We start from the raw sequence: 16,971 nt of genomic DNA, 5'->3' as shown, positions 1-16,971 counted from the left end.
CTATTGATCCCTTCTAGAGAATTTTAAATTTCATTTATTGTGCTGTTCATCATTGTTTGTTTGCTCTTTAGTTCTTCTAGGTCCTTGTTAAACTTTTCTTGTATTTTCTCTGTTCTATTTCCAAGATTTTGGATCATCTTTACTATCATTATTCTGAATTCTTTTTCAGGTAGACTAACTATTTCTTCTGCATTTGTTAGGTCTGGTGGGTTTGTACCTTGCTCCTTCATCTGCTGTGTGTTTCTCTGTCTTCTCATTTTGCTTAACTTACTGTTTGGGGTCTCCATTTTGCAGGCTGCCAGTTCATAGTTCCTGTTGTTTTTAGTGTCTTCCCCCAGTGGCTAAAGTTGGTTCAGTGGGTTGTGTAGGCTTCATAGTGGAGGGGACTAGTGCCTGCGTTCTGGTGGATGAGGCTGGATCTTCTCTTTCTGGTGGGCAGGTCCACGTCTGGTGGTGTGTTTTGGGGTGTCTGTGACCTTATTATGATTTTAGGCAGCCTCTCTGCTAATGGGTGGGGCCATGTTCCTGTCTTGCTAGTTGTTTGGCATAGGGTGTCCAGCACTGTAGTTTGCCGGTTGTTGAGTGGAGCTGGGTCTTGGCATTGAGATGGAGATCTCTGGGAGATTTTTGCTGTTTGATATTATATGGAGCTGGGAGGTTTCTGGTGGACCAATGCCCTGAACTTGGCTCTCCCACCTCAGAGGCACAGCCCTGATCCTGGCTCGAGCACCAAGAGCCTGTCATCCACACAGCTCAGAATGAAAGGGAGAAAAAAAGAAAGAAAGAAAGAAAAAGATAAAATAAAATAAAGTTATTAAAATAAAAAATAATTATTAAAAAAATTTAAAAAGTAATTTAAAAAAAGAAAGAAAGAAGAGAGCAATGAAACCACAAAGCAAATCAAATAATGACAACAAGAGCTAAAAATATACTAAAAAAAAGAAAAAAGAAACAAAATGGACAGACAGAACCCTAGGACAAATGGTAATAGCAAAGCTATACAGACAAAATCACACACAGAAGTATACAGATACACAGTCACAAAAAGAGGAAACGGGGAAAATATATATATATAGTTGCTCCCAAAGTCTACCTCCTCAATTTGGGATGATTCATTGTCTATTCTGGTATTCCACAGATGCAGGGTACATCAAGTTGATTGTGGAGGTTTAATCCGCTGCTTCTGAGGCTGCTGGGAGAGATTTCCCTTTCTCTTCTTTGTTCGCACAGCTCCTGGGGTTCAGCTTTGGATTTGGCCCTGCCTCTGTGTGTAGGTCACCTGAGGGCGTCTGTTCTTTGCTCAGAGAGGACGGGGTTAAAGGAGCAGCTGATTCGGGGGCTCTGGCTCACTCAGGCCGTGGGGAGGAAGGGGTACGGAGTGCAGGGCGAGCCTGCGGCAATAGAGGCCGGTGTGACGTTGCACCAGCCTGAGGCACACCATGCATTCTCCCGGGGAAGTTGTCCCTGGATCACGGGACCCTAGCAGTGGCAGGATGCACAGGTTCCCAGGAAGGGAGGTGTGGATAGTGACCTGTGCTTGCTCACAGGCTTCTTAGTGGCTCCAGCAACAGCCTTAGCATCTCATACCCGTCTCTGGGGTCTGCTCTGATAGCTGTGGCTCGTGCCATCTCTGGAGCTCCTTTAAGCTGTGCTCTTAATCCTCTCTCCTAGTGCACCAGGAAACAAAAAGGCAAGAAAAAGTCTCTTGCCTCTTAGGCAGGTCCAGATTTTTTCTTGGACTCCCTCCTGGCTAGCTGTGGTGCACTAGCCCCATTCAGGCTGTGTTCATGCAGCCAATCCCCATCCTCTCCCTGGGATCAGAAATACATCTACATGTGGAACAGCTCCTACAGAACACCTACTGAACGCTGGCAGAAGACTTCAGACCTCCCAAAAGTCAATAAACTCCCCATGTACCTGGGTAAGGCAAAAGAAAAAGAAAAAACAGAAACAAAAGAATAGGGGTGGGACCTCCGAAGCCCGAGCCTCAGCTCCCAGCCCCCACCCGCCCCAGCAGGTGAGCAGACAAGCCTCTCAGGCTGGTGAGTGCTGGTCCGCACCAATCCTCTGTGTGGGAATCTCTCCGCTTTGCCCTCCGCACCCATTGCTACGCTCTCCTCCGTGGCTCCGGAGCTTCCCCTCTCCGCCACCTGCAGTCTCCACCCATGAAGGGGCTGCCTAGTGTGTGGAAACCTTTCCTCCTTCACAGCTCCCTCCCACTGGTGCAGGTCCCATCCCTATTCTTTTGTCTCTCTTTTTTCTTTTTTCTTTTGCCCTACCCAGGTATGTGGGGAGTTTATTGCCTTTTGGGAGGTCTGAGGTCTTCTGCCAGTGTTCAGTAGGTGTTCTGTAGGAGCTGTTGCACATGTAGATGTATTTCTGATGTATTTGTGGGGAGGAAGGTGATCTCCACGTCTTACTCTTCTGCCATCTTGAAGATCCTCCCCCTCAGATCTATTTTCTATTTCAATAATTCTCTCTTCAGTTGTGTTCAATATACTATTTATCCCATTCCAGTTTCAATAAATACAGTTATCATTACCAAAAGCCTTATTTAGTGGCTTCTAAATTGATCTGTTCTTTTTTTCCTCCACAAGAGTTTCAAATTCTCTCATTGGCTCTTTAGTCATTTTATGTATACCTATTTAATCTCCCACAGATTGTTCTATTATTTCTGCATCTTGGGGTACTAATTTTCCAAGTTATTGTCTCTGTTGATAATCCTTCATGGATTAACTTTCTGTGTTTCTAATGTTTTTAGTTAAAGTTCATTTTGTGGGGGAGGGTTATTCCTTTCTGCAAGAGTCTCATATGCCCTCAGCAATGAGTGTGACCCTGATTTTCATTTTTTCAGGGCTCTTGGGATTCTATGGGTCCTAGATCAATTTTTATGTTAATTTCTAAGTTTATGGTTTCCATACATGGGAAATGAAATTTGAGAAATTATACCTGTCTGAGGAACAGGCTTTGGGATTCAGTTTCTCATAGAAGATATTTTTTTACACCCACTTAGAACCTAGGAAAGATAGCAAGATTTCTTGCCACTCCTTTCAGTCACTGGACAGAGTTTTTCTAGTCCTTTCTTTCTTTCTTTCCTTCTTTCTTTCTCTTTCTCTCTCTGGCTCTCTCTTTCTTTCTTTTTTAATGATTAGGAAGCCCTTTGAAGGAATTCATTTTATGCAAGATCTCCGTCTCCACTTCCTGTCTCACATGGGACCAGGGCCACAAATCCTGAACCTATATAGCTGTTAAATGGGCATAAAAAAAACCAGGGGCCTCCCCGGTGGCGTAGTGGTTGAGAGTCCGCCTGCCGATGCAGGGGACACGGGTTCGTGCCCCGGTCGGGGAGGATCCCACATGCCATGGAGCGGCTGGGCCCGTGAGTCATGGCCACGGAGCCTGTGCATCTGGAGCCTGTGTTCCGCAACGGGAGAAGCCACAACAGTAAGAGGCCCGTGTACCGCAAAAAACCAAAAAACAAAAAAAACCAGCCCTCAGTACCCCAAATCCTGGCCCAGTCTCAGTACCCTCTGCACAGTTTTGCCACCATCTGAAGCTTAGTTCCATGGGTTTATGTTCCCTGTTCTTTTCTGATAATGACAATTTCCCTATCTTTTCTTTGAGCTTAACTCTGTGTTTTTAATTTGGAGTAAGAGGAAGGTTATATTTTTTTTCCAGTAGTTCTATGTTTGTAAAAGGGGTCCCCTGCCAGTTCAGTTGCCAGAACAAGAAAGTTGGCATATAACACATTTTTTAAGCCTGAACATAATTGTTTTACTGCTAGAATTTCTAGATCAGAAGTCACACACTTGCAGCTCTTGGGATGAACCCAACCCACAGATGTGTTTTGTTTGGCCTGGATGCTTTTGGCCTACATTTTGGGTTTTTGTTTTGTTTTGTTTAAAAACAAAGTTGACTTCTCATTTGAGAAGCCAACTTTTAAAAATCAAGGAATTTCACATTAAAAATCCAGATTTTCTAGTTTTTCTTTAAAACTGGAAAGATCTGGCAACAGTGGGCCCATCTTCCATCATTTACAACTCATAGCAGTTAAGTAGCACCTGCTCTCTACAGTCAGGGCACACGTTTTCCTGGTTGCTAGAATCTATCTCTCACTTCACAGGGTCCCATCCAGGCATTTCACCCATTGACATTACCTGCTTGGCCTCTACAGATATTCTAACATGCTCTCCCAGCCCAGGACTACAAATTGCATCCAGATTTCAAATGTGAGTTGCCCCAGTAGACTGGAAGCTCCATGGGGGCAGGGATTGTGGTTGGCTCATTCACCACTCTATTCACACCCAGCACAGTGTCTGGCTGGTGGTAAGCATTCGGTGCTCTTGGATTTTGAATTAATTAGTTAAAGAATGGATGAGTTATTCTAAAAATAAAAACCCAACAGTCCAAACAATTCTGCGGCAGAAACCTCTCCAAAATGTTGGCAGCCCTGAAGTCCTTAATGTTTAAATCCTGAGAATCCTGTCTTAAGTAATCACAGGCAGCGATGTAGCAAGTGGAAGTTTGTTATTTCCCCTACGGTTTTCAACAAGTCTCTTAATTTTCCTCCGCTGCCAACTCTCCTTTGGAGAATAGGCAAAAATATCAATACTTCTCTGTCTGAGGGACTAACATTAAGAAATCCAATGTTTCTCAGAGAAGCTGTGCTATATATACATGTGACCCAGTAATGTTAGGGCCTGGTGCAGCCAAGTCAGCATGGGAAAATCTTAAGTGCACCTGGAAAGAGACTGGGGTATAATTTCCAGAGATGTGTTATTGAATGACAGCTTCCCCCTCGGTCCAGTGAGAAATTTAATTTGCTGAGGACTCAACACAGGAAGCATTTGCCGATTAAAAATATGTCTAAACAGATGTTCTGCTTAGCCTGGAAGAAGGATCTTAATGCAACTGTCATTATTGGATTTTCTTGGATTACTACTATCTGGAATTGGAGTCCAAATAGGAGGATGTAATTATTTATTATGGTCCAAAAGGCCTGCATCTTAAGAAGAGCAAATGCAGAGGAGGACTCCCTTCAGGGGTGTCTGAAGGGATTTAACATGCTGGGGGTGGGGTGGGCTGGGGGATAAAGTCCATTTAAATTCTCTGGCTCTGGGAGTGTACCCTATGCTCTCTGAAAATCTGCCATAGCTATTCAATGTTCCGTTTCCAGCTGAAGGCACAGCCGTATTATAAATGGAACCAGGCCTGACCCAGCCTTCTCAAGCAAGGAACTGCGGATTTTCGATTAGTCAACCAGTCCCTCCTACACTGGAAGTAAACACCCTGACAGTCCAGCCATCTGCATAACCCTCACCCCATGGGTGATGGGCAAATTCGCACCTTGCCTGTGGCGACCCTGAAAGGCTCAGTAAAGGGGGAGACTGTGGATTATTCTGCACGATGGTTCCCAAACTTGGCTGCACATTGGACTCAATCAGGGAGCTTTTAAAAAATTCTGGTGTCTGCCCCCCTGCCCTGAGATTGGGACTCAATTGGCCTAGAGGACTGTCAAGGCATCTGTGCTTTTTCAGGCTCACCAGGTGATTCGGATGCATAAGGAAGTTTGAGAACCACTGATGTAGCCCAAAGATTAAGAGCAAGAGATTCAGGGTCGGGGGACTTAGGCTCAAGGTAAATGCTGCCATTCACTACCTGTGTGGCTCTGGACGAGCCACTGTCCCCTGAGATCTCCTTCCTGCTACATGGTGGTGTCATGGGCATGGAACCAGGCAATGAACATCAAATGCCTGCTGTGTAAGGGCTTGACGAGAGCTGCAGTTATCACCATCACATCTGCATTTGGGGACAGGCTAGAAAGAATGCCTAAAGTCAGGTTCAATGGTTACACCCAGATATGCTGACATAAGTGACATTCAGGGGTTCAGGTGATGCTCTGTGCCCAAGTTTGAGGGATCCCTGCTCTCTGGTGCAACCTGATTCCATTATTATTTGCTGCAGCACAGAGCCCTTAGGGACTGCTACAGAAAGTGAAAGGTCCATTCTCTTCTATGAATATGGTTCTGGAAATCAGGCTCTACCAAAACAGTCACAGCTTCATTTGAGGAACAGTTACACACTCCATTTCATTAATCCCATTATCGGCCCCGAAATGCATGCTGAGCTCTCATCTCCAGGGTAGGAAGGCTCCTCAGACCAAACAGTCTGCCAAGGGGTGCTGAGTGAGCAATTCCCCAACCCCCCAAGACCTCCCCAAAGCTGGAAGCACAAATCCCCACCATCAGGGCTGAGGGGAGCAATATAATGCCAGGAAATACACCTGGTGCTGCAGCCAGCCGACCAGGGGCTTCCCTCATATCCTTTCTCCTGCTCGGGTGGTCTCTTTTTCTGGGAGTGGTGGCAGCGGGGTGGTTTGTGATTAAAGGGGAATCTGAGATTGACACAACTTGCCTTGTCTTTAATTCAAACAAAAACAAGAGGCACCCAGGCTGGCACCTGACAGTGTCCTGGAGGGACAGATGGGAAGGCTGGGGGAACGAGATAGAAGGGACAGCCTTCACCTCACCTTTGGGGTCTCCTTCCTCCTCAGGCTCACCCTGGATGCTTAAAGACCTGCTCGTCTGCTGCTGTAATACAGATTGGAGGGACTGGCCTAAGCTTGACATTATCCTCTTGAAACACACCAGGATCATTTGAGGGGCTGCAGACTATGGATGTAGCCAGCTGCAGGGGTGTGGGGCATGGGTGGGGCAGTGCTGTCATCATCCTCCTTAAGACACCCAAGAAGATCTCTCGTCGCAGTGTGAGTACCGTGTACAACCCAACCAGAGGCAGAATTTTAATGGGCTGTGGGAGCCTTATTCCTTCCTGTCTTCTTTAATGGTGTTTCTGTGCAGCTGTTAAACAGCTGTGAAATCCCAGTCCAGAGGTGGACGATGCACTTTCAGTGCTGGATAATCTAATTCTTGGAGGTGAAGGTGGAGAGAAAGAAGGGGAAGAGCTACACTCATTGAGTACCTTTTAAGTTCCAGATACATGGCTATGCGCTTTGCATAAATATTATTTCTAATTCTCTCCAAACCTTAGATGAGGAGCTGGATAACTTCTCCAAGGTTGCAGCTACTAAGTGGCTGGCTGGGATCCATACCCAAGTGTGTCTGACTGTTCACGTTTATTTGGTTGGGTCATATGACACCTCAAAACCCAGTAAATATTAATATTAAAAATTCTGGGGGCTTCCCTGGTGGCGCAGTGGTTGAGAGTCTGCCTGCCGATGCAGGGGACGCGGGTTCGTGCCCTGGTCTGGGAGGATCCCACATGCCGCGGAGCGGCTGGGCCCGTGAGCCATGGACGCTGAGCCAGCGCTCTGCAACGGGAGAGGCCACAACAGTGAGAGGCCCGCGTACCGAAAAAAAAAAAAAAATTCTGACAATAGCTATTGCTGGTGAGCAGGAAAGATGCAGGGAGGGAAGGCAGTAGATGGTCTCCAAATATGGCCACAGCTCTCATCCCTGTAAGTTCATGCCACTTCTCACATTAAGGGGTGGAATCTATTTTCTTTTCCTTGAGCTGAGCTGGCCCTTTGGCTTGTTTTGACCAATAGAATGCGGCAGAAGTAGCATTCTGAGAGCTCAGAGTCCATGCCTTAAGTGGACTGGTGGCTTCTGTCTCCTGCCTCTCGTAAGCCAGCCACCATGCTATAAAAAAACCTTAGACAACTAAATGGTGAAGGTCCACATGGAAAGACAGCATGTAGAGGCACAGTGAGGCACCAACATGTGACTAAAGCTTCTTTTGGCCCTCCCGGCCCAGCCCAGCTGCTAGATGAATGTAATCAAGTGAGTGACCCCAGCTGACGTCAGCCAAAGAACCACCCCCGCAAGCCCAGTCAATGAACAGAATCATGAGAGATAACAAATCACAGTTTGAAGTCACTAAGTTTGGGGGCGGTTTTCATGCCATAATAAATCACTTAAATTGTGAAGGAAAAATTAGGTGTGGCGTCTGTGTCACTGAAGGGTAATGGCAAATCTTTCTGGTCTCATCCTCACACACTGTGTCCATTTTCACCACTCAGTGCTGGTCATCTGCGGCCAAAATGAAGTGACACTGATTTTACCAGGTGTCTGGGAGCCTGAAAAACGCCTAAGCCAAAAATACCTTTGAGAAAGCAAAGCAGAAAAATACAGATTTTAAAGGGGCCCTGCGCACGGTCCCAGCAATACTTGGTGGGACTTAGAATCAGACGCACGTTTGTCAAATGGTGGTGGTGGGGAGTGGAAGAGTCTGCCTCTCTCTAAAGGAGATCAGACTGCTAAGAGGGGATCAGCAAGGCAACAGGAAAATAAATGGGCCAAGGACAGGAAGAGGCGAGTCACAGAAGTGCACCCCCAAGTCACTGGCGAAGGTAGGAAAAGACCCTGAAAGTCACCAGGAGTCACAGAAACACAAATTAACTAATAATAAGCTATCGTTTCCATTATTAAAAACACTGATAATAACCTAGTGCCAGGGAGGATATGGTGAAAGGAGCACACTTACACCTTTTGAAATGCATTTTAGCAACATCTATTTAAAACATACTAAGTGTGTAAGGATCTATATTCAGGTATTTTACAGCAACATTGTTTATGATGGCCAAAACTTGAAGTTACGTATTAACTGATAAAGAAAGGATTGAATAAATTATGGCCCATTCATACCAGGAATATTTTGCAACTATTCAAAAGAATAAATTGAAGTTATAAAAGTGTCTTGGAGGGGTTTTCCATGAGGTATTGATGAGTGAGAAAAGCAGAATGCACAAAAAACATGTATTAAATATGATCCCTTTTTTTAAAAAATGACAAAACATATCTGTATATATGTTTATGTGTTTATATGTATGTTTATGTATACATCTCTACATCAGTGTATATGTGAATATATGTCCATGGAGAAAAATATGAAAGGGTGAAAACAAAGTTATTAGCATGCATTACCTGGGGAAGAGTAGAGGGGTAATATGTGGAAAAAAGAAGTGAAGGAGGTAGCCAAATTAAAGGGAAAAGAAAAAGACACAACACTAAGAAAAGTATATGATGATATCATCACATTTGTACATTACTGTGAAGTTATATATATATATATATATATATATATATATATATATATATATATATATATATATATAGTGTGTGTAAAATATAAAATAACATTAAAGAAAAAACATAAAGTGAATAAATGATTTGTACTTCACCTCTACAGGAGCATCCCTGAAACACAGGATTCTGGCATTTAAAAATGATTCATTTTGCTCTGCGTTAATTTTACGTATCAATAGAAGAAATGCCCTTGTCAGCAACAAGCCCTGATTCCTGCAGGATGCAGGCTGGACAGAAGCCCAGCAGCCCTTCTCCTCCAGCACAGCTTCTGAACAGGAAAACCTTCTCCAAAACCGAGATGCTTCCAGTGAGGCGCCTCCCACAATCTCCAGGCTAGAATCTCTTAGCGTGCACACGTGTCTGGGCGCTGGTGTGCAGACAGGCCGAGGCGGTACCTCCAGGCAGGCCCCTGCCACAGACAGCCCCCCGCCTCAACTGTCCACGGGGTATCTAGTCTACAACTGCCTCCCAGTCCCCACCCCAGCTTTAGTTCCCTTTCTTGCTTCCCAGGTCCCCTCATTCTGTCAGACCCCTAGTTCCCAAAGCCTCGTCATCCCTCCTCTCGGTCCTCGGGGCCTTCAGCTCGCCAGCCAAGAGCTAGAAAGAAAAGTCACTCCCAGACTGCAGAGTCTAACTGGAGGCCATCCAGTCCCCAAGCAACCAAATACCACCCTTATACCTTTCTCTGGCAGAAGGCCCACCCCCACTCAACAAAAGGCCTCACTCCCCACTCATTCACAGACTTCACTGCTTCTAGTTCACTAAGATTGAAAGTAAAAGGTACAATAAGAGGTTCCCAAAGCCAGGATCAGGGATGGGGGAGGGAAATGGGTGCAACTGGAACTAGATAGTGGTGATGGTGACACAACATTGCATATGTACTTAATGCCACGAAATGATACACATTAAAATGGTTAAAATGGTAAATTTTAGGTTATGCGAAATTTACAACAACTGAAAAACAGAGTACCCCAAGGCCTGGTGGGGCCTCACATTACCCTCTCTAGCTTCCTCACTGCTGGTATTCGTGGCTGTAGCATTCGACCAGCTCTCAGATGGCTGCTCTCCAAGCCCACCTAAAGGAACAAAGAAGAAAAGAAACGTGAGGACGCACCCGCCTTCTTTGCACCAGCACCATGAGATGAGGGAACAAACCTGGTCACCGGGGGAATGCTCAGAATCACCAGTGGGTCAGTAAAGACCTGTTTAACAAAGGATGACTGGGTCCCTGCTCGATGCTCAGGCCAAAAAGAACTTGCTTTCTTATAACCGTGAACATAGTTCAGAAATTATAAATGTAGCCCCTCCTCGATCAGTTCAAGGGCACGTGGAGTGAAACATACAAAGTTAACAGGTGAATCCCAAAGTCAGCTTCCTAACCCCCAACGCCCTGAGAAAGCCCAAAGCAAACAGGACACTCTCTGGTTCTGGAGTCCCCCCGCACGGGATGCAGGGAGACGTCACCGGTGCCACTCCTAAGTATGTGATGTGGCAGTTGCTACTGCCTTGGCTTATACAGGCATCTTGGTTTCCTCTTTGGGGTGTGAGTCTCCTTTTAGAAATTGCTCTGCTTACTTTATAAATCAGACTCTGCGGACACTGCCTCAGTCAAGGGCAGTGATGCACGTACTCGTTTGCTAGTATCATCATCTAGAAACCAGGTTCCCATCTGTCCCCACCAGGAAGATGGGCTATCACCATCTATTATTAGACCTACTGTGAACCAGGTACAGTCCCGGGCAGCAGGGATCCAGCAGTGAACAGGACAGACAGTGCCTAAGTTCCAAATGGGCGGTTGGACAGTAAATGGTAGGTAAGAAAATAAAGGAATAACATGATTGCAGGTTCAGAAAATGCTCTGAAGATCAAATGCAGTATGTGGTAACGTGGCCTGGAGCAGCTGCTTAGAAGGCGGTCAGAGAAGGAAGGCCCTTTAGGGAGGTGACATTTGGGTTGAGACTTGGAAGACAAGAAGGAGCCAGCCACACAGAGATCCGGGCCAGCGTGTCCCAGCAGGAGGAGGACCAGGAAAGAATCTGGATCGGGAATGAGGTTGCCATGTGGAGGGCTAACCGTGGTGGGCAGAGAGGAAGGCTGGATCCTCAGGGATATTAAGAATATAGTTGGAGGCACAGCAACAGGAGAGGCTGATGGCTTAGATATGAGGGACTGAGAGGGGCCCCGAATGATGCCTATATTTGGCAGTTGAGCAGCTGGGTGGGTCGGGACGCCAGGGAGCAGATTTGAGGACAAAGCCTGTGTCCAGGAGAGACAATCATATACGTGAAACCACACCAAAGCATCTACAGGACAATCTACTTGTGCAAAATATTTCTTGCATTTGTTTAGAAATGTGCAGCTTACAAAGCAGTTTCCCCATCTCCCCTTTGACCTTGATGAAAACACTCTGCAGCAGAAGTGTAACCCCATTTTACAGAGGAGAAATCTGAGATACAAAATGATCAGCCCAGGGTTGCCAGCCCGTAAGGGAAGCTGAGGGCTCAGGACAGTCTCCTGGTCAGAAGCCCGATGGTATTTCCTGTGCTTCGTAGGTCACAGGCTTCCAGAGCTGCTCAAGGAAGGGTCCCAAACATGAAACCCAATGCCCTGGACCCTGACAACCATGGAAGACAGCCCTGTGGACCCGCATCCCAACTCCTGACATGCAGACCACCTCTCTCCCTCTGGTGACTGACACTGGCGGTGGACCAGGCGCGCGCGGATATTTTTACATGCCTTCATCCTGCTCGTCCGCTGCCTTTCTGGCCAAGTCAGAATCCACTAACACACTCCCTGCAGCTGCCGGGCGTTCGCTGCCAGCTCCCAGCCCTCTGGGTATTCTTCCAGTTGCGATATCATTTCCTCTCGGGCTAAAGGTCAGGGGAAATCCTGATGGTATGAAAATCACTGGCCAGCAGAGGAATGTGTCCCGTGCACACTGAAGGAGAGCCTGAGGCCAAGGCTCCCGGACTAGCTTAGTCTTCACTCCTTGTGTAACTGAGGATGAGACCTTGGGTGTTAGTACTTTTCATCTGTCAAATGGGCTGTTCCGTTCGAATGAGGTAATGGTTTGTTTAGGCCTTTGCTTATCCGACACCTGTTGCATGCCAGATGCTGTTTCTGCTGCTCAGGATATGACACTGAACAAACTCTACCCTGACCTCATGGAAATTATATTCTGGTGGAGGGTAGAGGAGAAAATGATAAACACACAGGTGACTAAATATATAAGTCGGTTGTTGACAAGCGTTATGAAGAAAATAAATAAGGGTGAGGGGAACAGTGAATGCTAGGGGTGAAGGATTGCCATTTCACACAAGGCAGAAAAGCAGAAGCCTGAAGAAAGTGAGGGAGAGGGTCTGCAGATATCTGGGGAAGAGCGTTCCAACTCAAGAGACAGCAGGTGCAAAGGCCCTGGGGTGGGAGTGTGCTTGATAGTAGGGAGGTGGGTATGACTGGAATGGAATGAGCCAGGGAAGGAATAATAGGTGATGAGGTCAGTGAGCAGTGGAGGGTCTGGGGGGTCAGCTCCTGGGGGACCTTGCAGGCCATTTTCAGGATTTTGGCTTTTATTCTGAGAGATCTAAGATGGGAGCCAGAGGACATGAAGGGATTTTGTGACTGCACTGGCTCTGAATATGATCAGGGTTATTAGTAGTGAACAGGAGGGGAACACAGGAGCTGGGATTTGAAAGGAGATTCTGCAAAGCACCAGCCCATCAAGGAGGGTTGGAAAGTTTAGACCTGCTTGGCTCCTACAAAAAAAAAAAAAAAAAAAAAATAGACCTGTAAGGATACCTGAGCACAGGCTGGTTCAGGGTTGTGGTTCAGGGAGCGATGGCTGGGAGAGATAGACATTCAGCTTTGCAGCAGGCAGAGGAGGTGGGGGGGTGAGGACTTCTGATTCCCTTGGCCCCCTGGCCCTTGGGGTTACAATGGGAGCAAAGCTCTGGAGCTGGGGGGAGACCAGGGCCCCCCTAGCAGATGGGTGTGGGGAAAAAATCAGTATTTACTATGTCCCAATTATGGTGCTGACCATGTGCTAGGAACAGTGCTAAATGCAGAGTGTTGTAATTCTAGCCTCATAAAGACTCAGTGACAAAAAAGCCACAAACGTCCTCATCTCACAGATGTGGAAACAAGGTTCCAAGAGGTGAAGTGACTTGCCTGTCCTGAAGGTACAGAGATGGTTAGTAATGGAGAAACTGAAGGTGGGTCCTGGAGGACCTCCCCAGATCTGAGCTCCTTCCCCTCAGCCTCAGACCCAGAAAGAACAGGAGAACAAGTGGGGTGTCTGGGGGTGGCTGCCTATTCCCAAGGGAAAGTCACTGATGAGATTGGGGTCACAGCAATTAAGAACACACATCCCTTCTCTGTCATCCTTACCAGCAAGAGACTGGCAGCTCTTGTCATTTCTCCAAAGGGCAGCAAATCGCATGCTTCTAGTACAGCTGAGCCTGGGATCTACCTGGAGTGAATGTGATCTGACCATCCCCTGATGAAAACCCTCCCAAGGTTTCCCACTGCCCTTGGTATGAATTCTAAGCTCTAACATGACCCATGAGGCCCACCCCTGTGATATGGCCCTGCTGGCCTCCTCCCACCCGGTACCTCAGGGCTTCCTGCTACTCCCCCACTCCCACTCTGTGCTCAGGCACCTAAGCTACTCACGGTGCCTTGGATTTCCATTCTCCTCTTGCTGATGCGCCTTCCTCTGCCACACCCACCTCTTCATCTGGCCAAATCCTACTGCACCTTCAAGGCTCAGCTTGAACACCACTTCCTCTGGGACGCCCCATTGCTCCTCTTGGGTTAGAAGCCCCTCCTCTGTGTTAGCAGGGCCCTGGGCTTTTTCACATCCCTTGCCATAAGTAATTGGGATCTCCTATCTACTCAGCTGATCCCCTAGTTTAGTTTTTAGCATCTTGAAGAAAGGGACCTTGTCTTGTCCAACAGTAAACACTCAGCACTGTGCCTGGCATATAGCAGACAATAAAATATGTGATTGATGGATGAATGGATGGATAGGTAGATGGATGAGTCAGGTAGACAGTGCTTACAAAGAAAACCCAATCATTTCTAACTCATCATCACTGATGGAAAAGTTTGTCTTTTTCAGCTTATGGAGGGAGGGAAGTAGATATTCTTGGAACAATGGCTTTCAACCTTAGCTGCACTTCGGGATCATCTTGGGAAGCTTTTTAGAAAAATACGGAGGCCTGCATCCCACCCCCGGAGGTTCTTATTTGATTGGCCTCGGTCTTGGGATTTTAAAAAGCTCCCTAAGGTGCAGCCAAACTTGAGATTCTCTATTTAGAGAACCCTATAAGAGGTAGCCTCAACTCACGATGTTTTCTTAAAACTAACCTCCTTCCTCCCAAGCTCACCAGGAATGGAAGATGTGGAGCTGAAGACAGACATCAAGTACTAAGAAAAGTCATTTCTCACATCTAAATCAATGCAGCTGTGTTGCTCCATTTCAGCAAAAGCAAGCAAATAAGACAGGTGTGACTGTGGCTATAACTGCAGCCATAAGCACACAGAACAAGGAAGAGAGAAATAGAGTCTGATGCAGACAAAGATTGGGGGCAATGGGGGCAGGGAGTATTCAGGGTGTAGGGATATCTTTTTCCTTGGGTGTAACTGCAAGACAAAAAATATTTGAAAAAATACATATATATGCCCATATTTGATCTTTGGTTAATTACCTCTTCAGTGAGAGGCTATGCAAAGACCCTGTAGATTTCATTAGTCACAGGGGCTTTATTCAAACGTCTCCTTTGCATAAGAAACCCAGGCTTACAGCTGGTCTCTGGGAAAGAATGCCCTCCATGCCTTGAAAAGAGAGCTCCAGGCCTGTTCATGCAGAGGTCAGCGGCCCGTGATGCATGGGGCCAGGCTGAAATGTTTCTATCCAGCATTTGCAATTCAATCCCACAGTTTCCTTTATAGAACAATTCACTAAATTCAGAGTTGTTCTTTTTTCTAATTCACCATATAATTCACCTCCCAAGTTCAATTAAGAAGCAATCTGTTAGCAACTTTGGGAGCAAGCTGCTTTTCTTTGGGAAAGCCCAATTTTCTTCCGCTCCCAACAAAAAGTGGCTTAATTATATGCATCATATGAGACATTGATGTACACACAACACCCCTCTACATAATTAATGAAATATTAACTATATACATCCAAAGACATCTAGGTAGAAAGGGATGGGCTTTTCCAAAGCCCGAAAAGACAGCCATCGATCAATATTGTTCATTTGAATATATGATAATACATAGTGACTATGAATTAATATTCATGAATACGATAATTAATAAACAAAACCTTAGCGTAATTATTCCTTCTGTCTCATTCTTAGAGCCTAACGTTACTTGGCCCTCAGTTTTCTTTTTTTAAAAAATGTATTTATTTATGTATTTATTTTTAGCTGCATTGGGTCTGTTGCTGTGCACGGGCGCTCTCTAGTTGTGGCGAGCGGGGGCTACTCTTCGTTGCGGTGCACGGCCTTCTCATTGCGGTGGCTTCTCTTGTTGCGGAGCACGGGCTCTAGGCGCGTGGGCTTCAGTAGCTGTGGCACACAGGCTCAGTAGTCGTGGCTCGCGGGCTCTAGAGCACAGGCTCAGTAGTTGTGGCGCACGGGCTTAGTTGCTCCGTGGCATGTGGAGTCTTCCCGAACCAGGGCTTGAACCCGTGTCCCCTGCATTGGCAGGCGGATTCTTAACCACTGCGCTACCAGGGACACCCGGCTCTTGGTTTGCTTAAACGCAAAAATAACTACCACTTTTAAATGCTGATTATTTGCAGGTACTCGCATATGTTATCCTGTATTTAATCCTCAAACTAATACCCTGAGGTGGGTATTAGTGCCATTTTACCCGCAGTGTAACTGAGGCTTAGAGCACTTAAGATATCACTGTGGACACACAGCCATTGGGTGGAGAGGTTGAGATTCTCTCCAGATCAGTCTAGTGTCAAAGCCTTTGAGATACAACACAAGTAACCCTGCCAGGAAACCCTCAGCTCTCACATTTACTGACTTTTTAATACCTGTATTTACAGCTCTGTCCCATCAGAGGTAATTCTAGCACAAAACTGCTTTGCTTTACTCTAAGAAAAATTTAAAAATAATCTCTAGCACAAGAGATTAAAAATCACTTTCTTGCCAGTCCATTCATTCAATAAATACTGATTGAGTGTCTGCTTTGGGCAGCACTGTGCTGGGTTCCTGAAGGCAGAGACAGGCAGGGTCTATTTATCTTCATGGTGCCTTCATGGTGCTAGTGGAGGGAAGAAAATCAACAATAAACAATGGGATCCTGGGACTTCCCTGGCAGTCCAGTGGTTAGGACTCCACGCCTTCACTGCCATGGGCCCGGGTTCGATCCCCGGTTGGGGAAATAAGATCCCTCAAGCCGCACAGTGCGGCCAAAACCAAAACAGGACAAAACAAACAAACAAACAAAAAGAGATCATTCCATGGAGGGATTAAGCACTTTCAAGAAATTAAAACAGAGTCTTATGAAAGAGCAATAGGGGATGGGAGCCCAGGGAAAGTCTGAGTTGGTGACATTTGAGCTGAGATCTAAATGATGAGAGGGGGACACCCATCTGGGGAGAGTGTTCTAGCAGAAAACAAAACAAAACAAAACAAAACACCAGCAAGTAAAAAAAAGTCCAGAGGGAGGAAAATAAGAGTCCAATGGAGCTAGAACTAAGGCTAATACCTGAGGGATGCAGGGCCAGTTTGTGCAGGGCCTTTGAGTCTTACCCTCACAGTCAACTTGCCATGCCTTTTGGTCATATGTAATATGCACAGCAATCCTGTGAATAAGTAATATCATTCCTCTTCTGCAGAAGAGA

At 46.2% G+C, this 16,971-nt stretch overlaps 1 protein-coding gene across 1 annotated transcript in view; it reads right to left on the bottom strand.

Annotated features, from left to right (window-relative positions):
• Positions 1-16,971, bottom strand: part of TLL2 (tolloid like 2) — a 137,119-nt gene that overhangs the window by 63,614 nt on the left and 56,534 nt on the right. Inside the window, exon 3 of the mRNA XM_059054488.2 lies at positions 10,106-10,183. Coding sequence (XP_058910471.1) covers positions 10,106-10,183 — 78 coding nt within the window. The remainder of the gene's footprint in view (positions 1-10,105; positions 10,184-16,971) is intronic.

The sequence above is a fragment of the Kogia breviceps genome, chromosome 2 (genome assembly GCF_026419965.1).
Source record: "Kogia breviceps isolate mKogBre1 chromosome 2, mKogBre1 haplotype 1, whole genome shotgun sequence".
NCBI lineage: Eukaryota > Metazoa > Chordata > Mammalia > Artiodactyla > Physeteridae > Kogia > Kogia breviceps.
This window is presented reverse-complemented; position numbering and strand designations above follow the sequence as displayed.